At 38.5% G+C, this 23,169-nt stretch overlaps 1 protein-coding gene across 2 annotated transcripts in view; it reads right to left on the bottom strand.

The window, feature by feature from the left end:
• Positions 1-300: 300 nt before the first annotated feature.
• Positions 301-23,169, bottom strand: part of DMAP1 (DNA methyltransferase 1 associated protein 1) — a 38,223-nt gene continuing 15,354 nt past the window's right edge. For both annotated transcript variants that reach the window (XM_026707178.2, XM_087929794.1), the window contains exons 9-12: positions 22,908-22,979; positions 7,543-7,615; positions 6,294-6,571; positions 301-1,418 (exon numbers count right to left, since the gene is read on the bottom strand). In XM_026707178.2, coding sequence (XP_026562963.1) covers positions 1,359-1,418; positions 6,294-6,571; positions 7,543-7,615; positions 22,908-22,979 — 483 coding nt within the window. In that variant the 3' untranslated portion in view covers positions 301-1,358. The remainder of the gene's footprint in view (positions 1,419-6,293; positions 6,572-7,542; positions 7,616-22,907; positions 22,980-23,169) is intronic.

Genomic DNA, 23,169 nt, shown 5'->3' with positions numbered 1-23,169 from the left:
TTAGTACTAAATATTTGACTTTCATATTGCCAAGGCAGGGCTAAATCACACAATCATGAGTTCCTCCATTTCCAAAGAATATCCTGAGTATATTCTGTGTTGGTAACAAAGCTAGAATCCTTTGATCTCTATATATTATGCATAAATACAGGTGTTTTCTATTTTGCATAATTTATTCTACTAAGAAAATACCAATAGTAGACTGGACCTCTCATTCTATATACATTTTTGGCTTTGGAGGTCTCTTAATTCACTTAATTCTCTCAACCAAATCTACTCCCAACTATGGGATAATAATGCTTTTTTGAAAGAAAAAAAAATAACCAGCATTTATTTAGCTTGCTACTTCAGGGTTACTGACACAACTGTCATGCCAGACAGCACTTTCAGATGATTCAAATGAAAACTGGGCCATCAACAGCATTACGATAAAAATGAGATCTTCACATTTCTCAATATCTATGCAGAACACAGAGGGATTTGCTTCTAAATAAAACAGGAAGGGTTGTGCTATGAGGATCCTTCAGAACAATTATTTCACACTGATTGGAAATCCCAGTCCACTTGAAGTTAGAAATGGCTGAGCCAATGTTTTACTAAAGCTACTAGCACATTAATCCAACAGATAGAAGGTGCTATAATAGCAAAAGGAGTCTCCTTCAGTCCAGCAGAGAATGACTCTAAGAACAATGGGGTTATTGCAATGTATATTTGCCTCACCCAACTGTCAAGGGGGTAAAAATCCCTTGTTTAATACCTAATTTAGATGCAGTGGCTCTGAACTAATAAACTTTCTTTAACATGGTGAAACCTTGGGAAAACAATTTAGGTTGTGGGTATCCTGTAAGCTGGCCTGCTAAGCCACAGAGAAACATATGCAAACTTTATGAGAATTGGAGGAGGCAATTGGAATTACAGCTCAACCAGGGGTCAGTTTTCTCCATTGATAATGTGATGCATGTCCATCATAACTTTAATTACACAGCCCATGCCCATTCCAGCACAAAATGCAACCCCAACTGCTTGATACAGGGGTCTATCCTCCTGCCCTTCCCTCTCAATGACTACTGATTCTGGAACAAGATTACGGATTCTATATTTACATCAAGGTTTATAAAACACAGGAATAGGAAAAATATACAATAAAATCACAGCAACAATAAATTCAGGGGTTTGCGCTCGGCCTCTTCTTTACTAGGGCAGTAAAGAAGTAAACACCCTTCTTCCTGATGTAAGCAAAGGCAAACAAAGTTCTTCAACATAATGGTCCCTACTACCGTATGGGGAGACCTATCCTTCTTGCACCAGCAGTCGGTAACTTGGTCCTCCAAGATCCTGAACTTGGACCATCGTGCTAATCATGGCTTCTTCACCTTCTTGACAGATGAGGAACTGGAGGCAGATTCCCTGCGCTTTCTCTGTTCCAACAAGAAACAAATAAGAAGCAGAAGAGGAATCATATCTCAGGCAAAAATGTCTTGATTCAATTAAAAACCTTGCAAAACAAAAATGGCATATACTCTGGCAGAAAATGCAGGAGAAAGCCTTACATGTAGACCCTAAGCAGTTAAAAGAACACAACAGATGGAATACAAGCTTACTTAAGGCTACCCCAAGAACAGGGAGTTAGTTGAATATTATAGTGACATGAAAAAAGGACAAACACAATTCTGAGAGACAAAGCCATAGCATGAAAAATATAGTTACTTATGGCTTGTACATACTGGATAATGGAAAGAACATATGACATCAGCTTACTTAAAGATGGGACACTACATATTTGGCAGGCACATAATTTCCTTGGCTGATCCATGTTCTCCCCCTTAAATAAACTGCATTTCCAAAGGATACAGGAATTCTACTTCCACTGCCCTAGGAAGGGCTTGTAGATATTTCATTTGGACTAACAAATATCTAAAATAATATTTAAGTTGCTCAATAGCTTGAAATCAAGAGGCCAGTGGGAAGAAACTGAATAATTTATTGATACAACCAAGGAATATAGAGCATCTTAATGAATGAATGGAAATCATTTTGTAAAGAAAATCAGTGATTGTAATCAAAAAGAGAAGAAATTTATAGCAGTCCTTCGATCATTCATTCATTCCCACCTAGGCTTGTTTTAAATGTCTGCAATATAAATGATTAAGAACTTCAGTAAATAAACCCCATTCTCTCCCAATTTTTTCTTCCATTCACAGTCATGCCTGATTTTTGAAGACTGCCTGGACAAGTCCCTGCAGTTTTTCTGATGGTTTTTCTGAAATGGTTGGCCTCTGCCTCCTTTCTGGGGCTGAGAGAAACTGGCCAGCCCAAGGTCACAGTTGTCTTTATGCCTAAGGTAGAACAAGAACTCAAGAGTTTCCACCCTTATCTCTTAACCACTATACCAAACAGGCTCTATCTTATGAATGAGAGCACCTACTTCTTAGGAATGCACAATCCTATTCTCTGAAACAGCAGGCTCCTGGTGGACTCAACAAAGCAGCCTTTTATGATTTTGTTGTTTAAGTGGTACCTGCTAGTATTTGAGGAAATGAGGTCAAAAGATAGGCTTTAAATAGCCAACACAACCTGAAAACAAAGGCATGGAAACTTCAAAGCTACTCAGTGAGGCTGCTGAATTAATGGGGATGAGCGCATGTGTTTGATAATCTTGATGTGGCAAAAGAGCGATCTTTCAAATATGTCACAAAATTCATATCAATCACCTTCCCTAGCTTGGCTTTTCCTATTGCTATGGGCGAAAATGAAAAGCGCTTAGAAAAAAAATGTTCCATGTTACACTTTACAAGAATCTGGAAGCCTGCCTCGCTGTTAATGGAATTATTTTAAAATGAGAATACATACATTCCCCCCTCCCGCCATGACAGAGACACACATTTTATGGAGACACACGAGTGAGCTTTTCTAACTCCATCCTTAAAAAGAAAGATTTTTGATGTTAACAATGTAACTTTGCACTTTCAAGTAGGCTCAGAAAACAAGGAGCCAGCAGGAGTTCAGATAAAGGCAGCTTAAAAGTCAAATGATTCTGACTCTGAACCCAAGACTTCTTACAGACAAGGTCTTTTCGTTTCCCCATTAATAGGCTGACTTGTGAGCCTCGGAACAAAGAAAGCTGATGTGAGGAATTCTGAGGAGAGTCAACTCATTATGGATGGGCAAGTAGAGTCTGAGTTGTGCAAATCAAAGGCCCTAATCTGGAGTAACTGGCTGTACTTGTGCTTGGAACTAATTTGTTCCAAGTTACAACTCACCTTTTGCCCCTTCAAGGCCCAGAGCAATATCCTTTCTGGGTCAGCTGGAATGAGGGAGAAAAAGACCTTCACTGGGAACCACCTATATATAGTGGACCTTGCTCCCAACTAAAATATCTGAATCCTTCTGGGGGAGGAAAAAGTCACCCTCAAAATGTTGACCTCCAGCAGCTGAAATCACTGACAGCAACCCTGTATGGCTTAATTTGAGAACACATGTCACCAATAGGTGAGGAATGATTTCTTTTAAAAGTTTTAGGTTGGAAAGGAAGTGTCAAGTGAAGAGAATAAGAAAAGCTATGAACCAGAACTTTTAGACAATATAATCCACATACATTCAAATGCCTACTTCAGATACTGTCTGCGCCAGGATGTCTCCACTCAATGCATCTGATGAAGCAGACTGTAATCCATGGATATATGGAGCAATAAATATCTTTGATAAAAGAAGGATTTTTGCCCTGTTTTGCTCAGAAGACAAACAACTAAACATCTGGAATCCCAATCATGCCATAAGTAAAAGATTCAGTTCATAGCCACCATCTGTCCCTGAACATTTAGCAATGTGAAGTATGCTTTACTTCTGGCTACTTAAATTCATTGCACAGACTCCTCTGGAATCCCCAAATTTAACCAAGATAAGAACCCATCGCCATGGCCATCATACTCTAACCATAACTAGCTCCCCTGTTTAAAACATGGCAAAACATTTGGACAGTGGCTTTGGACAGTGGGTCTATCATCAGTAACTTGAGTTAAGGGATAAACTCATGTCCATCAACCAACAAAAATATATATAAAAAAATAGTAACTAAATAAATAAAAAGAAAACAAATAACTAAACTCAAAGGGCAGACTTGATGGACCACTGAGTCCTTTTCTACCATCAGCTTTCTATGTTTCTATTTGCTCATTGAGATTTATTTCAGTCAAATGTCTATTCACTCAAATCGTATGAAATTATACTGTCGGTATTCAGGTAATCCTCATTTAGCAACCCTGACTGCAACTGGAATCTGTCATTAAGTGATACGATTGTTACATCAAAAAGCCATATGACCCCACTGCTTAGAGTTCCAACAGTCCAAGCTGCCATGGTTAAACAAGACCTTATGGGTCGTTAAATGAGGATCTTGTGTCACCACAATTTCTAGCTTCCTGCCAGTTTCACATTGACTTTACTTCTGGGAACCCCATAGGGAAAGTCATAAACTGCTATCATGTGATGCAGGACATCACAACAGCTGTAATATGAGGTTGTAACTATCACTTGTAGTAACTTTCTCCCACACCAATGCATATTCTTTCTAAAAGAAAAAATCAAGCTGGTTTCAATATTAAGAACTGGCCATCTCCTCAGTCAGACCAGGTGCCAATCTTACAGAAATAAGTAGTCCAAACAATTGGGACTCATGGTGCTTATCTAAAGTAAAGCCCAAAATATATGTGAAATGTGGTAACCCTCTGCAACATGCTATCTAGGTAGTAGTAGAATGGATATCCATGGAGTATTCTTTTCTGAAAATTCAGAGAGAATTCCTCTCTACCCTCCAACCAATGTATGCCCCTTCTCTCCATCCTGAAAAGAACAACGAACCTTCCTGAGCTGCCCCCGTTTGTTGGGTGGAATTTCTTTCCTTTCCAAAGACTGTGTAAAGTGGTCAGAGTGTGAATGCGCTTGACCTTTTGTCTTTAACTAATCTAATTGTGTTGTCTTTGTGTAACCAGCTGGTAAAGGTCAGAGCTGTATTTAACAGGGGGTGGGGCGCTTTAGGTACCAAACTTGCCTTGCAGTGAATTAACTTGATTATATTTCTTTCAAATACATCACAGCCCAGATCATGTTAACCCTCTTGGTGCTATTCTCTCTGTTCCTATTCCAAGTCCAGAATGAGAAATAGAAAATTGCTATACAGAAAAATGGTTCTGTGTTGGATAATAAGAACTGATTATGAGATTGGCTAAAACCCAGGCATGGAGGAGATTTTGAGTTTCCCCAAAACAACAGGGCAGTGGAGCTCAGCAAGACGGCTTGGACCAGGGGTGTCAAACTCAGGTCATCATGACGGCATCATATGATGTATCAGAACTCCCCCCTGCTTCGCTAAACTGGCCATGGCTGTGGCCAGTGCATGACACATCCAGCCCATGGGCCAGGAGTTTGACAGGCCTGGTTTTGACCATTCCCAGTGTTGACTTCTATCCTTCCCCTAAGAATGAGCTTCTACATAAAATTCCAATTTAATCTCTAACATTTTGTAAAGACTGTGGCATGCCATTAGGCCAACGCGCTGGATAGCTGCACTACAATGAGCAAGAAGGGAGTAATAGCTAGCTGACTAATAGCCTGATCACAAATGTAACTTAATAACTCACTGACCCCATTATAATGAAGTTTGTATCTTAGAATTTAAACTTAGCAGTTGGAGATTTAACAAAATGTCAGTTTAAACAGCAGGGTGATGAAGTCCTAGATTGAATTGGGGGAGGGGGATTTGGAGTACACTGTATATACCGAGTGAAACACCCTGGAAGTCTGTCCTTAAGAAAAATGTCCATGTCTCGTCTCTCTATGATGCCATCAGATAAACCTGGCTCCAAAGGAATGATGACTGAATGTCAAATTGCTTCCTGCTTGGATACACAAGAAACAATGGATGGAAACAAATCAAGGAGAGAAACAACCTGGAATTAAGGAGAAACTTCCTAAAAGTGAGGACAATTAACTTCTGAGGCTTCTCCCCAGAAGTTGTGGGTGCTTCATCACTGGAGGTTTTTAAGAAGAGACCGGACAGCCTCTTGCCGGAAATGGTACGGGGGTCTCCTGCTTGAGCAGGGGGTCAGATTAGAAGACCTCCAAGGTCCCTTCCAGTTCTATTCTGATTGATTGTATATCACCTGAGAGTGAAAATAAGCTTCTTTCCCAAAGGCCCCCAAGCAGCCTCTTATTTCAAGTGGCTTCCCAAGGTTGTATCTTCATATGCTAAAAACCAAGCAATGGCAAAAAAAAAAAATCTTCCGAATAACACTCACAGAATTAGGTGTGAGGGGTGCTCCCACCACATCAATGATCTGCTCCTTGCTGTCACCCTTGCCTTCTTCTGTGCCTGACTGTCCATCGGGATGTGAGCCGCCGTCTGTGCTAGGTCCTGTGCTACCTGCTTTGGCTAGTGCCTCATAGCGGTGGCGCAACATCTGCAGCTCATATTCACAGTTTGCAAAGGCTTGCTTGAGCTCATAGAGTAGCACCAGATCACTGCGCAACTCGTTGAACATCTGAACAATTTCTTCTGTTGGCATCGGGTTCAAATCTAGAGAAAGCAGAAGAAAACTACGTGAGGAAGACACAGAACCTGTTGTCAGCTGTGGGGTTGCTGTAATCTTATTTTATTCCTAGTCAGATACAGGAACAAACCCAAACTCTGTTGCCCAGATCATTGGACATATAAGGAAATTGCCTTCGGATTCTTGCCAAGCCTCAACAGTGTGAGAAGAGGGTTTAGACACCGGTCCATCTTGTAAGGAAGGCCCTAACTGAACACTCAGATAGTTCATTACTCAAGGTAACTGCTAGAGCAAAGTGTTCCTAGACTCAAGGAGGTTGCTATTCTCTGGATGCAAAGGTGGCAAAATCCATATCCAGCCTTGACACAGCCTTGTGCTTTGGAGGAATTGACAATATTCCAGCTAGACCAAGGGTCTTCAAACTTGGCAGTTTTAACACTTGTGGACTTCAATTCCCAGAATTCCTGTGCTAACATGACTGGAGGAGGAATTCTGGGAGCTTAAATCCACAAGTCTTAAAGCTGTCAAGTTTGAAGACCCCTGAGATACACCCTAGTGCTGACCATGTACGATCTGTCCAAAATGAGAGCTGCAGGGTACCAAAAGGGGGTCAGAGATTTTGGGGCAATGGTCATTCACTTTTTCCTAAGTATTTTTCCCTATATGATGAGACTTACCTCCTTAATTCCGTGACTATTCCGTGACTTCTGATGCCTTAAAAGAACCCACCCAAGAGAGAAAACGACAAAGACTGTTCAAATGCTTTTCTACTGGAAAGTTTTTTTTTTTTTTTTAAAGAATGCTATGCATCATCTTTTGGTTTTTACCCCTTCTTTTTTTCCTTAAACAAAATACGTATTATTTTCAAATCCATTCACATATAGCGTTATTGAAGGAACTGGCTGTATTACTAGGAGGAAAAAATAGCCCATCTTGACTACAAAGACGCTGCTCCACGGGTCTCTCCCTCTCCCTTCTCCCTGCCCTCTTTACTCACCTACTCCGAGTTCCATCAGCATCTGCTCCAAGGCTTTAATCTTCTTCTGTCCCACGGAGCTTGGCAGTTTCATCTGGAATACAAAGGTAACAGCCACACAGCTCTGAGCTAGCCCTCACTCACAGCCGCCTAGTTCAAACGGCATGGGAGCTTTGCTTTTTATAGTGCACAGGGAAGAAAGCGAACCAAAGAAAGAAAGAGAAAAGGGAAATCAAGGGCTGAGAACCGGAGGCAGAGCGAAGGCCTGAAAGTTTGCAGACTAGGGCCAAGGGCAGGGACTGAAAAGCCTGCTTGCAAGGGCTTTTCAGTTCTCTAGGCACCAAGATGCAGAGATGTACAGCTTTACAGCTTCCATGGGTGACTGAATTAACAACAAAAGTTCTGCTCCGCTTGGCACCCTCTCCTGCAGTGCCCGGACCATCAAAGAGCTCAATTACACAGTAGCTAATGTGTGATGCTGCCCTACTTTACTTGCTCTTGCCAGCCTGATTAGGCTCACGCACTAACAGACTTCCTTCTTCCTTTACCTGCTGAGCCCAGAGCCATGGGATGCATTTACAGAGCCAGTTTTCTAACAAAAGATGCAAAGAGTCACAAAGCATGTACACTCTTACTCAATTCGTAGAAGTGTGAACATACATTCACCTTACAGCCAAGTTAGGGCATCAAGTAAGGGCTGGAAACCTACACTTGGCATGAGATCATACTTAGCAGGACCGTCGTGCTACAATTCGATGGATAGGGGCTCCAAAAAATGCTGAAGAGAAGAACCTAAGTATAAAAACAACTGCAGATGACTCTCAACGGCTCATTTCATGATGGTTTGTTTTTAGATGTTAATCACTACTGCCCAAATCTCTCCAAGTGGCGTAGTTATTCCTTTGGAACTTAATAATTTTATAGCTCAAAATTTGGGAAGGCTCTGGAAGCAATTTTTCTACCAAACCTAAAAGATCAGTGCACTTCAATATGGTCTACCTTTCTATCAATCATAAAGCTCACATCCTATGAACTATAGCCTGACATTTGTCAAGTATTAACCAATCAGCCTGTTGAGTATTCTCAGCAAACAACACTACGGATTGTTTTATGGAAACTACTGGACTGGTTAAGATGACAATAAAGTCTTGAAAGAAAAGATGACTGGATTCTAACCATGTCAGTCTACCTGGAATTGGTATTGTAATACACAAGCTTGTTCGAGTTGTCCCTACAGGTAGTATACATGGATCTTAAATCAGTCTTTTATTGCATCTCTACAGATGCTCTAGATGAAGTTTGGTACCTTTTCCATTAAGCCATAATTACTTCTGCTTTTTAATCAGCTTTATAGTAACATTTCTATGATCAGATGTAACTTTCATGAACTGCTATCTGATACAATACAGACAGCAGAATAGTCTAATCCTAATGTGTTCCAACACCATCATTATTTAAGGTTTGCATTTATTCATCAGTTGCAGACTTTGATACTTTCAATTTGATTTCCCCAACCTAGCCAGCAAATATATTTCAACTTCATGTTTCAAATTCCATTTCAGAATTGGGTAGCATGTAAGTTTTTTTTAATTATTCCAAAGTTTTATAGCAATAAGTAATCTCTATTTTAGTTACGCATGGTAGGCAGGAATTCCTGCCCGTTAATTAAAATAACACCAAAGTGAAGAAAATGTCTTCAAATCAAACATGACATATAGACATGAATGTCATAGATCTAGTTACAAATATTTGCAAGGAATTATATTCTTTGCAACGGGTTTAAGGAGAGCACAAGAATGCCCATTGTAGCACAATAGCCATAGTTATACTTTCCTAACGAAAGGTGGACATTATATCTCAGCAGCTATCAAAACCATAAAACCCCAGCTCAACTGCTGCCTCAGGTCTGTTCTTTCCAAAGTGGAAGAGGTCTAATAAAAAATTATCTAGGCTCTGTTTTAATAGCTTCCTGTGTGACAAATTCAGCATCACAACTGGAAGCAGAACTGGGGATGAACCTGGAGCTTCAATTTTTTTTTAATCAATTACTGATTTAAGCTAAGCTTATTAATCGTAAGGTTTACAATTTCTCATTTTGATTGATTATTATCATTCCACATGGCATAGCAATGTAACATCTAACTTTGTTTCATATAGAATTTCATCCAATGCTTTATTACCTTTGAGGTTTGCAAAGGCTAAACAAAGCATTAGACAAAACAACATGTCAGTAAGATCATCAACCACCTAAGTTAAAAGATATCACCTATCCCAGTGGAGTTTTGAATCTTTCCCAACCAAGCACATACCTAAGTTATAATTACTCTAAGGCAGCATAGGGCCTGTATTAGCATGCCTTAATATTGCGTGACTGGCAATCTAAGAAGGCAAATACAGTAATATATGGAGGACCTCACTTGTCATTATAGTGCAAGAGAAATTAAGACTTTAATACATATTTTATTTTAGTATTTATTTTAGCAAGGTCATTGTGCTGGCTGTATTATAATATAATATCCAGCCCTGGTTGTACTCTAGGAGTTTTCAGTGCAGCAGTTTGAGTTTTGCATATACTCAGACAGTACCCAGCATCAATAGCCCTGCCATATTTCCAGCCCGTTATATTTCAAATTTGGGGGAGAAAGAATGTGAAAAACTTTGCTACTCATTACTCTTTGCTCTCACCACAGATCTATTTTGGAACTGATTCACAGTTGCATCTTTCATAGTTATTCTTGGAACCAAACACAAAAGTTCTACTATCCCCACATTGCACAGGATTCATATGAATGGACCAGTACATAATAGTTACATCATACTGAGAAGGGAGTGTGAAAACCTCCTAAATCCTACGTGGGTTCACACAAGTGCACAATTACTATCGCAAAACGCCAAAAATGAGGCCAAGTCCTTGGGATTCATGCTGAACCTCACAATGAGAAAGGATAATGGCTGCTGCAGCGTGCCACTTTCACTTAAGAAGCTCCATCTACAAGCAGAATTCGAATTATCTAGGATTCCAAATTCACACGCTGAGAAGGGCCTTTTCATGCAAATCATTTTTCTCAACCTGGAAACAATGCAAGTAGAAATGGGAAACTGGGAAGTCGAGGCAGAAGCCAATGAGCTTATTCTTGTTCTGACTTCAGATGAGGTGGGGTGTAGAAGCAGAATGCTGAAACAGGGGGATTGGTTAATCTAATTTAGGGATAGATGCAGTACAGATATGTGTAGCTCAGTCCTGTGATGAGCTGCAGCAGAATAAAATGTTTGCTTCTGTTGGCTGCAACGAAGAATTTATATAGATTTTATATCTACATTCTTAAACTCAGGCTGGCTACTTTCTAGTCAATCCTTTGACGGTAGGAAGTAATATCCTCCTGATGTGTGGGCTTCTCTCTCTCCCTGTGTGTGTGTCCATCAATCTCTATTTTTTTACATATCTCCATTTCCTGCCAGGCTCTCTTGAAGTGTGCCTTGAACTTTGTGAGATTCTCCAATCTTCTCTAAACTAAATGGCAGCATCCTAAAGACGGCAGCAAATGCCAACAATGTAATGTGAAAGCTTCACTTTGTATTGCTTTGTTTGATTATAGTATTCCTAACCACTTAAATATGGGAACACTGGTATTCTTTTAAGGAAATGACATAGCCTACACTACAGGTAGCCCTCGACTTAGAAACAGTTCATTTCAAAATTATAGCGACACTAAAAAAAAAGTTACTTATGACTGTTTTTCATACTTACAACCTTTGCAGCATCCCTATGGTGACATGATCAAAATTCAGACACTTTGCAACCAATTCATTTTTATGACGGTTGCAATGTCCCGGGGTCATGTGATCCCCTTTTGCAACCTTCTGACAAGCAAAGTCCATGGGGAAGCCCTGTTTGCTTAACAACCATGTAAGTAAATGAACACCTGCAGCGGATCACTTCACAGCTGTGACAAGAAAGGTCATACAATGGGGCCAAACTCACTTAACAAATGCCTCCCTTTACAACATAAATGTTGGGCTCAATTATGGTCATAAGTCAAGGACTGCCTGTATTTTATCTTCATATCCCATTGGAAGGTCTAGCCATGCACTGACCAAGGTATCCCCATTTGTCTTCTTTTGCTTCCAACACTAGGGCCCAGTTTCATTACGGAGCCCTCTAGCTCAAACAGGAGTTTAGAGCATTGGTGTATCACAGCCACCATGAGAGTGAGTTACAAATTCACAGGAAGTTTCAAATTCAGAAGTTATTGATGCCATAGAATGTTAATTAGGCTTTTATCTTACTTTTTGCACAACTTTGGATATGTTCCTTCTTGTAATTTTTTTCAAACGTACTAAAATACAATGGACAAAGGCAGAGGAAAGATGTCCCTCCTAGGCCACACGGAGCTTTGTTAATGGTAAATGATTTCCCTTATCTAGGCAATAAAATGGAAGACTGACAGCCCAGGAAAGACACTTGCATATTGCCTTCATGCTAGCAAAGAGTAGAAGTGATATGGATGGATTTATACATGTTAATAGAACACAGAAGATATATAGGGACAACTGAGAAGAAATGTTACTGTTTGAGTTGGCTTTAGAAAACATCAATTAAGCTTCCTTTAATTTTGGGGGAGGATTTGGCCTGTGAATATTAAAGCTCCATTGGCTTCTTCAAGCAAGAGTATATTTTAATTTTACCATCATTAAGAAAACGTTATGATTTATGTGACTGCTGTTGGACTAATATCTTTAAAATTTAGCTGGCTAAGCCAATTTATCTTTAAGACTGATGAAGGTTGATTGCTCTCTATGCAAAATGTATTAAAACTAAATGAGGAGTCTATTACTCACAGGGCCCTGATAATCTGTTAGGTAGGCTCCGTTAGCCTGGTACTCTCAATGGCGAGGAAGGCCCGTATGCTCCATTCGCCTCAATACCAGAAAGCACAATGCAGCTTAGACAGCTGCTGTGTGAAAAAAGCAAACCTGACAAAAACAATAAGGCTTCTCGACTATAAGCCTACAGGCTTGTGTGTTATACCATTAAGGTGTTTTTGTACTGCTCTGAGAGTTGTGGGTATTGCCTGCTTGCTTTAGAAACATATCAATGTTTTGTTTTGTGGGGTTTTTTTGGAGGGAAACATCCAATATCACTTTCTGCATAAACAACTCTGAATAATTTTGCAATAGAACTCCCATTCTGATATCTATGGAGTTCACTAAAACTCTCTGGAGCAGTGGTCTCCAACCGATGGGCCACAGCCCACTGCTGGGCCATCAGAAAATTCTGGTGGGCCGCAGAGAAATCTCACCCCCAGAGCACCCTCCCCAAAGCAATTAATCCAGGCTGCGCAGCCCACATGGCCCGTGGGAACCCTCCCGCCCACTCATTCCTTACCCAGCAAACTTGCCTGCTAAAATTGGTATTTTTCCTTTTTCCGACCATCATCTGTTCTGCTGTGCTGGGAGATTTAGATTAGCTAGGAAGCAGGAAATGGTTGGATTTCTTGCTTTTTAGCTAGACTGTAGATCTTCGGCTCTGCTTTTAAGCACAGATGGTCACAGAAGATCCTTAGGACTGAAGGTTCAATTATTCAGTGCAGACTCATGGCAAGCAAATTTGAGAGACTGAGCTAGCCGATGGCAGATAGATAGATCACTGAATGATTCTGTGAGCAACTCAATCTGCCTGCCTGCTTTCCTTGATTTTGCGTAAAAGTTGCTCTTTTTTTATAAAAAAAATCAATATTTATATAAATATTTATAATATTTACATACAAGCCATGCCCAGCCAGTCACATGACCAAGCCACACCCACAAATTAGGCCATACCCACAGAACCAGTTAGTGGTCCCTGGGATTTAAAATTATGAGTTTAGTGGTCTCTGAGGTACAAAAGGTTGGCGACCCCTGGCCTAGTACATCTATTGACGGTCACCTAATACAATTACTTTAACAATTCAACCTGAAGAATCTCCCCCCAAAAAACAATAAATAAATAAAAATAAAAATCCAGATGATAAGAAAATTAGCTCAGTAGTTTTAACTTAGAATAGTACTGCATTCTTGACATGCTAGTATGCTAGTTTACTAATAGCCAGAAGTAAACCCAAAGGGATCAGAAAACAAGAAAATGGTAGCTGTAGTCAAACCCTCCCATAAAAATGATGGGATTTCTACTATATGATCATAGTGCCATATTGACCATTCCTGTAGACGTTCCTGATATTAGCTATAATTTTGATCTGTGGAACATTCAATTTGGTGATCTTTAGATAAGAGCAATCATAGCACATAAAATTTCTGAATGAACAGTTTGCTCCTGAGAGCCAATAAACATGAGATAGATTAAGGGAAAAGAAAAACTTGTAATAAAGATAATGCAATTTTTTTTTGAATCCTTATATGCCAAATCTTAATTTGATCAAATTGTTATGGTATTCTACATGAATATTTCAGTAGATGCAGTATCTTTCATCAATTAAAGAGAAAGATCCAGCTTTATTCTGTTCTCATGTCTTGAGCTTCTGTTTTGGTAACTGTGAATGTTTGCTCATTCATATGAAGAACAGTACTACATTGTGACTGTGAAGGCTTGACTGTGAAGACCTGTAATCTCTGGTTTTAATTCTAAAATAATATGGGCTACAGGCAAGCCTTCACAGTTACAACATAGTACAGTTCTTCATTCTTTTTCAGGGCAAGACAGGGTCAGATTAATGTAATCTTTCAACTGGCTCATAGTGGAAGAAAAAAAATGAAATGTGAAGCAGAATTGAAAATATAAATCAATTTGGCAAAGATCTGTCTAAAACTGTTAACGGAAACCAAAAGACAAGTCTGTGGCCTCTCAGATGGAATCAACCGATGACATGTCTGTATCCTAATCCCTCATCGTTCTGCTCAGAAAGGCCATTAGAGAATGTGGTCTAATAGTACTTAAACTTATTGTGTTTGATTAACAACACTACTTTTTTTCACAGTGCAACAAAGCACTTCTTGACAGCAGTTCAGTACAACGTAGGGAACACTCTCATTCTAAGTAACTGCAATAGCCAATAGCTAACCTTCAGCCCTTCTTCTTTGTAACAATCTACCAGAATTATTTATTATTGCTCAGCTCCCCAAATAACTATATGTCAAACTTTTAAAAAATGGATTGCTCAAACTGAAGAAGTGATTAGCTAAGATCTTTGGGGTTAATATATTGTGGGTGCTTTCTTCTTCTGACAACCTCTCCCTGCAGCCCTCTTTGCAACGCCAGCTTGTGCTTATAATTATGCCAACATCGCTTTTGATTTAAGGACTCAGAGTCTTTGTCCTCACTATAAACAACCAGTAAATATATGAACTGTGCAGCAAGAGAAAACTAAATAAAAGGACAAAACATCAATATATGAATCAAAGCCACATGACTAGATGAGCAGAGAGATTTGCAAAATGGCAGCAATCTGGAGATTTCTCTTGCTTAGCTATTACCAGTCCAGTAAACAAAAACCTGGATGGTCCTAGGTTGACCCTAAGAATAATAAATACTTGTATTTGACTCACTTCCATAGCCATCCCTCAAACTGGAAATGCTTGCAGTACCAGATCACATTGTCATGAAAAGTAACATTACCCATCTCAATTCTAAACATTAATCTCTTAGATTTCATGGGTAAGAATAGGTAAATTTCTAGTTGAACAGTTGACATTTCCAACATTTGACTTGCATTCAACATTGTGTCAGAAATTATTTCTTAATAAGTAACTCCGTCACTTTATTTTGCAAACCAGTGTAATGGATGAGGTAAATAAAATAAGACCTGTTTCTTTGAGGATTTTCCCAGCAAAGAATTCATACTTAATTTTCATATCCCAATGGACAAACTATTTGCCAAATACTAACAATCAGAGCACACTTCGGAATATCACAGAACTGCCATATTTACAAAGCTCAATGTTTGGCTGGTAAGAGATGCAAGCAAATAACTACTGTGAATGAATGGCATTATCAACAACTGTTTATCTTAAGTCTATCAACACCTTTAGATATACTGCAAGTCATTGCCTGTACTGCTAAAACTCTCCAACAGGAATACCATTCTGAGTTGAATAAAAGCCACTAGGAAAGAGCCAGATTCTTCTGACAAGGTAATTGGACCACATTTCTACATCAGTCGGAGATAGTTATAATCTCCTCAGGGTTTAATTTTTATACCCATTAGATATCCAGTTAGTTGAATTGCTCTTCATTAAAAGAAATTCTCAACTATGGTTTAAATTCCACAAAACAATCTGTGTCTTTACTTATCCTGGAGCACATGAGCAAAAGAACGGTAGATGGAGATGATCTACAAAATTCAAACTCAACCTTTTTGATATTTGATATCATCATTTAAGACAGACTCTCAAAATATGATTTTTGAAAATCCACCAGGTACTTCCCTATTCCAGATTCTACAACATCTGCTGCTTCAATTAACACAAAACAGACAACAATGTAAGTTCTAACATTCAGATATATGAGAAATGTGAACCAATCATGATTAACCAACTGTGATCAGCATGTAGTGTATTAAATGAGACCTGTGATCTTGCACAAATAATTCACTCATCTCTTGCTTCTTCAGGCCCAGAGATTTCTACAGAAGGATATTCTTAAATTGGCAAGTCTATGTTAAAATGCGATGAGTTACATAGAAGAATTCAAATTAATAAATCAATAAATACGTCTAGATTAAAATTTTAGGAACAACCAAATTTTGACACCTCAGTTTCAACAGCCTTAAAATGCTTATGAAACTTCCAACACATTTTAAAATATCTCCATTTTCTCACACTCCAGCAGAATAAGTTGCTTTGAAACGTAAAATAAGTGGTGACACAGCCTTTATTCAAATATGGGAATGAAATCAGTAACAACGTTAGGATATTTTCCCTTCCTTTATATAATTCAACATCTGATAGGCATTTCCTAATCATAGGTGCAGATTCTTTTAAAGTTGGATCGTGCCCAACTATGCAAAATATTTACTATCCAGATGTTCTTTCACATGACTGGAATCTGGAATGTTATTTTTATAATAACAGCTTGTAAGGAAATTCTTTCATTCACACCTGATTTTATGATATGTAATTCTTGATCCCGTTTTTTGTTGCAAGTTATTTCAAGGCCTTGTTAAACCGAAGTAATTCTGGCAAATATTCCTCTCCTATGATGGTTTTGTCATGAAATATGCCACAACTGTTGTGCTAAATCCAAATTAAAAGTCATTTCAGAGCTTCCATTGCTTAAAAACCATGCCTCACAATGGCACTATAAGCAGAATTTATGAAACAAATGTAAACAATTCTTAGTAACAAATTAGACAGAAAAAAGTTTTGTTACCAGCAAATACATCAAAAAATACATCCAATCAAGACTCACTGAAATCAAAGTTCATAATCATGTCCTAAGTAACAATATCATGTCAATCACTGAAAGGTCCTATTCTGTCCTATTCCATTCTATGCCAAAAAAAATTTTTTTTAAAAAGAAGACGTAACGTAAACAAGGGCAACCCAGTCATTCAACTCCCAATTATTACAGACAGTTTAGTATACTTAATCCCTGACTCAATACCTGGGGGAAAAGCGTGGTCTTCAAGGCCTTATAAAAGGCCAAGAGGGTTGGAGCCATAGCAATTGAGGGCAAGTGCTGTAACAGGCATGCCTGCCAGAATCTTTCAGATGACATTGTTTTACTAAGGCGACTCAGAGCATTCCTTGTAAAATGTTTAAGGTCAAGTGGATAGGCACTCTTGCCAGTTATCTAGCCCTATGCCATGGAGGATTTCATAGGTAACAATCAGCATCTTGAATCACACCCAGTAGCTATTGAAAATCTATTTAGCTTGTGAAAGACTGGAGTTACATGAGTGTACTATTGTGCAGCCAAAACTATCTATACTGCTGCATTCTGGACCAGTTTCATCTTCCAGAAGCTCTTCAAGGACTGCCCCATGTAGAATGTGCTACGATAGTAGAACAGGAGGTGGCCATGACAGTGGTTGTGACAGTAGAAAAGGAGGTGAATAATGCCGTACAATTCAGGAAATACTGCAATTAATGAACAAGATTGATTTATGCAGCCTCTTGGCCACAGCTGCCATCTGCTTTTAAATAGGAGCCAAAAATGCAAGAGGACTTCCAAATTGGGCAATGTTGCCCTATCTATAAGTAAAGATGGAACTCCCCGAATGTAGGAGCCCTGATATACACAACTACTTAGTCTTCCTGGGTTAAGCTGGTTCTTCTCCAACCTGACCCATATGGCCTTCAGACATTGGGAAGGAACTTTGTCAGTATCATTTGGACAGCCAGGGATAAAGATGTATAGTTAAGTGTCATCAGCAAACTGGTAGTATTTAACCTCATAGCGATGGATAATCTCACCCTGTGGTTTCATGTAGAAGGTAAACGCAGAGAGGCAAAAGCACTGATAGACTCCACAAGGCAGAACTTTAGGGCTTGATAAATTTATTTATTAAACTTATACCCCACTGCAATCTAATAAATCTCAATTGCTTGTATAACTTAAAAAAATCTAATGTATGACTATAGTGATGACACTATCATAAAATCCTCCAAATAAAAGAATATAAGTGAAAAATAAAAAGTAAAAGATGGTACAGTGCTTAAAATTAAGAGAATGACCTCTGAAATATCTCCATTGTAATGTTAACAATGGAAGTCTATATAAGTGTGGTAAAAAGCTAGCCCCATTAAGACTAATATTTAAATCCGAATAAGTACACACAGGATTGCAGCTAAAATATGCATCCTGACTGCATAATGATGCTAACAGAAAAGAGAAAAAGCTATGATTTATGGGGTACTACCAAGTAGAAGAAATAAGAACAAGAAAATTAACTACCACAGTTCCTCTCTTAAAAAAACCCCTCAGGAACCAGAGACATTGCCTTCATTTTATAAAGCTTACCCATGTTACTGTAAGGTTAAAATGAATTCAATTTATTTTTTAAGATGAATAACAACTCTGTGCTCAAAGGCATATAGTTGGATAAAATTTATAGTAATTAAAAATAATTATAATACTAAATGTATTCACTGGCTATAATTTAATCTATCAGAAAATAGTTTTTTTAAAAAAATAATTATAATTATTTATAATTGGCTTTAATATTTAAAATATATGAATATATGAGCATATTAAATTATACCTATAAAGAAATTAAAGCTTGCCAATACAACAACATTTGACATCATCTTTTCCATGCATGTCCCTCTATCACATAAAGATTCATAATAGGTCACCTTTACTAAAAGGCTAGAGGGCCACTGCATTATTGCTGATGAACTGGAACCAGTTCCCCTTTTATTGGATTGTATCAGGGCTTACTACTTGTATGCATACCCATCTAGCCACATGCTCTGTCCCCCTAGCTTCATTAATGTAGTAGACTCTGGCTCTCACTACAGTTACTACACGAACACAAAGTAAAAACAACTAAAACCCTTCATCTTTCTATCAGAAGTTTCCCCCCATAACAATGCACAATTTCCAGCTAATAAAGAGGTCCTGATTACCATTAGCTTATCTCACCAAAATGCCTTGCAGCGCCATCAATACTACAGAGATAAATTATTAATTGTCCCAAGTAATTAAATGTATCAAATCCAAATAAATATTACTGGTATTTTATGTAACTGCTTTGAAGGCTCAGCTTCTGAAGGGACAGTATTGATCAAGCGAAGAAAAGACAGATGTTTCTCCTGTTAGCAGCTGATGAGGTCTGGCTCTGCGTTAATGTCAGAGGGAAGGCACCTGACAAAGAGCCTCTGCAGAAGAGCAAACAGGCATCCCATCGAGCCATTTCATAGAGGGACAAGTCAAATATTGAAAAGGTACATTTAAGACATACACATATTCAAGTGACCCCCTTCCCTTGTGCCTAACACAGACAGAAACATACTTTTATCTTGAATAGTCCTAGCCCGCACCCTCCTTCCCTGTGCTCAGAGAAAGAAAGCACCACAGTGGATTGTACCTCATTAATCAATGCTAAAAAAGTGCTCGGTTGGCTGGTAAATATTTAAAAGCCAGTGAGGCTGGATGTGTGAATCAATGGGAATGAAAGCTCCCTCTTCCCCCATTTCTTTTTAATTGGTCTGACCACCAATTTGTCTACAAGATCCTAGTTAGCAGGTAACAAGTAAAACTACCAGCTGGAAGCCTTTCTTGGTAGAAGATGTCCAGCTGCGAACTAAACAATTGTACCTCAGCATTTCCTAGTGTGCTCCATGGATCTGAGACTGCTAAGAACTTTCTTTCATCCTACTGTTTTTCCCTCATTATCAAAGACTTAACAGGTTAGAATCCAGCCCTCTTGTTGCAGGTCATACAAGAGATCCAATGATGCAACATTGAAACAGAAACATCCCCCACAAACATACTTTTTCTCTGTTAGTCTCTTCAGAAGGGTGACGGAGAATCGCCTGACAATATACATTTACACAGGGGAAATCATGTCTTAATAATAAAGATTAAAAAAATAAATTTATGAATTCCTAACATGAAGCAATTGCATGTTTTCATTCTAGTTTGAACTGATGCTAATAAAAATCAAAGGAACGCCATTTAAAAAGTATCTCTAACTTTTAAGATTTTAAGTAAACTTTGCATTTAAAAAAAAATGACCAAAGTTGGCATACAGGCGCCTGAAAGTTCTACAAAATATTTTAAAAGATGTCTGCTATATCTTACTATTGCAAAGAGAAATAAAAGACAAAGTGCCTAAAGGGAAAATGTAAGTATTCTACACAGGAATAGCACCCAAATTGTGTCCTTTCATAATATAATCAAAGGCAGCAGTTAAATTTTAATTAGAAATTGGCTGCAGCTAAAAGTCCTTATATCTCTTCAAACTTCTCTAGGCAGCACATTTCCACCACAAATAAAATGTATGCATCATAATATATATCACTGTCACTGATTTAGTATGTATCACTGTGAGACTAGCATGCATTTCTTTAAAACAGAAGATCTTTGATAGGTGTAGTTTCACCAAACTTGAATTATGTTCTGCACATACAAAATATTTCAGAATCTGTGCTGATCTTACCAGGGGAGTGTTCTGCTAGAGTGCACCGTAGTTCTTTACTCACAAAGAACAACCAAAATACGCTTTTTATAGTAAACACACCTATTAATTTCTATGATTATCATAAGTCCAAAAAGTAAAAAAAACATGATGGAGGGGCAGGAAGCCTAGGCACTTTTTAAAAAATGATCCTTCTTCTTAAGATATACATCTCATGTTGATTTCTCTACTGCATTAAATGGAAATACTTAATATGAACTTAAAAGACGATTTAATCCAGGCAATTAACAAATCCCGCCCAATAGGTCTCCAGAGCTCCCGCATCTATTTACCTTTGTGTATGTCCCACTCTACATTATTTTCAAATCTTGCCAATAAGGAACAGAAATAGAAAGAGGCTGATATAGGTGAGATGTTAGCAGAAATGGAGTCCAATAAGTCTGCGTGCTGAATTATCCAAGTATACTAGATAAACTGGCTGGACATGACAGAAACCATCTAAAACTTGTGCAGGAAACCAGCTTAAGACAGCCTAAGACAATGTTGTTTGATTTAAGGACTCAGAATCTTCGTCCTCACTATAAACAACCACTAAATATATGGGCAACACTGGCAACTTTAAGACATGTGGATTTCCTCACTTCATAGAAACTCTTCTGTTAGAAAACCAACAATATTGTTTCAAAATTTTAAGCAAGTCTGCTGGCCCAAAGTTTACTGTAAATGAATTTACCAGAAAGTTGTAACCTAATTAGGATAACAAAACGTTAGTTTTAATTTCAGTTCACAAGAAGAACCTTATTAGTAAATGTCCTAAGATCACCATAAACTTAAATTTAGATTGCCCACTTGGACTGATCAAAATCCTTGCCACCTTATACGCTGATCATGAGAGGTGAAAGCACCAAACAGAACCCATGGCATCTAAATTAGGCTGCATATGCGGTAGGCAGATCATGTTGTGACACATGCAATGTCACTTGCTACCTTTTATTGAATACCCATTGTGAGAAGGGAAAGCTGAACACCCAGATATATTAGGATGATCCTTCTTAGCTCACACATTTTTAATTTATTTTTAATGCAGTTTCTTTTTTTCTTTAAATGTTTTTGTCAAATAGTGTTTTATTTTTGTAAAATTTCCTTTTTTTGCAGCTTGAATTTTAACTTTCTGATTAAAATAAAAAAATATTAAAAAATAAAAGTTGAGTCTAATATTCATATTCATAGCAATCGATGATTTGTTGTGAATTCTTATGAGTCTGAATCCAAAACTGAACAAGAGCCTCTTACCTTCTGCAACAGCCAAAAAAACTGGCCACACACAAATAGCATTCCAAATCATAATTAAATCATCTGATTAATCTCACTTTAAATATAACATTTCATATATTTCCCAACCTCACGTTTGAAAAGAAATCATACACAACCACCCTTAAAGCTTTGGAAACATAGCCCACAACAAAACTATACCCTCAATACTGTGAAGTTAAGGGGAGGGGTTATGCCACTTCAAAAACGGTGCTCACTTCCAAGACCAGAGTACGTGGCCTAAGGATGGAGCAGTTTTTTCTTCTGCCCTAATGCGATCTGCAGAACTTCCAAATATACAACAAAACTGGGGATGGGAAAGAGCATCTGGGATCCAGTTGAGTAGCGAAGCAGGCCCAAAGCCTAAGGCGACTCCAATGGGTGAGAAGCAGAGCACAGATTTCCTCAGGGAATGAGTGGGAGATGCCTTGAGAGGCTTGGGAAGGGCCTGAGAGGCTTCCTGGGGTCCCTGAGGCACCCTTGCTCTACTTAATGGCCACACTGAGGAGAAATGGATGGGGGTTCATTAATTGAGGTGATCACATGGGTGCTTCACTTGACAGCTGTGCAACTTACGACTATAATGGCGGGGCTTCATTACACTTGTTGAGGATTACCTGTACTACTGATTTTCTACAGCGCCAGAGCCTGCAATGGGAGTGGGAGCACAGAAAGTTTATTGAAAGCCCCTAAGATTTAATAGACCCATTTCATCACTTAAAATGTCCCTGCTTATGTCATGAAGTAGCCCTCCAATAATTTTTTTTAAAAGACTAAATTACATATCTTGACACACACACCCCAAATTACCTACCTGCACTTAAGAGGAAAGAGACAGGTTCAAAAGCTACAGAGTCTATACTCCCAAAATTAGCTGAAGCCATTTTACTACACTATTGCAGTTCATGCTCCACTAGATCATTAACAGGAAAGGAACAAGAAATGAAAAGGGGGAAGCAGATATCCCTTTAGATCCCCCAAACTAGCACATTAACTTACCCTTTGACTCCTCAGCGTAACACCAGCAGACTTGAAATCTGGAAACTTTATGCCAGCTGTTTCAGGGACAGCCTAAAACAGAAAGACAATTCAAGGTAAAATGTGAAGGTAAGGCAAAAACCTAACCAGAGTTTCTTGCTAGAAAAAACACTTGTCAGAGATAAATTTAAAATCAGATGAAAAGCCTTCCGAGAATAATTGGAAGGATGTGATGGATAGGAAATGAGAACAATTCATTTACCATACTGCTTCTAAGCCTATC

The sequence above is a fragment of the Pseudonaja textilis genome, chromosome 3 (assembly GCF_049901715.1).
Source record: "Pseudonaja textilis isolate UNSWEBS1 chromosome 3, rPseTex1.2, whole genome shotgun sequence".
NCBI lineage: Eukaryota > Metazoa > Chordata > Lepidosauria > Squamata > Elapidae > Pseudonaja > Pseudonaja textilis.
Note: the sequence above shows the minus strand (reverse complement) of the source record. Positions and strands in the feature narration are given on the sequence as shown.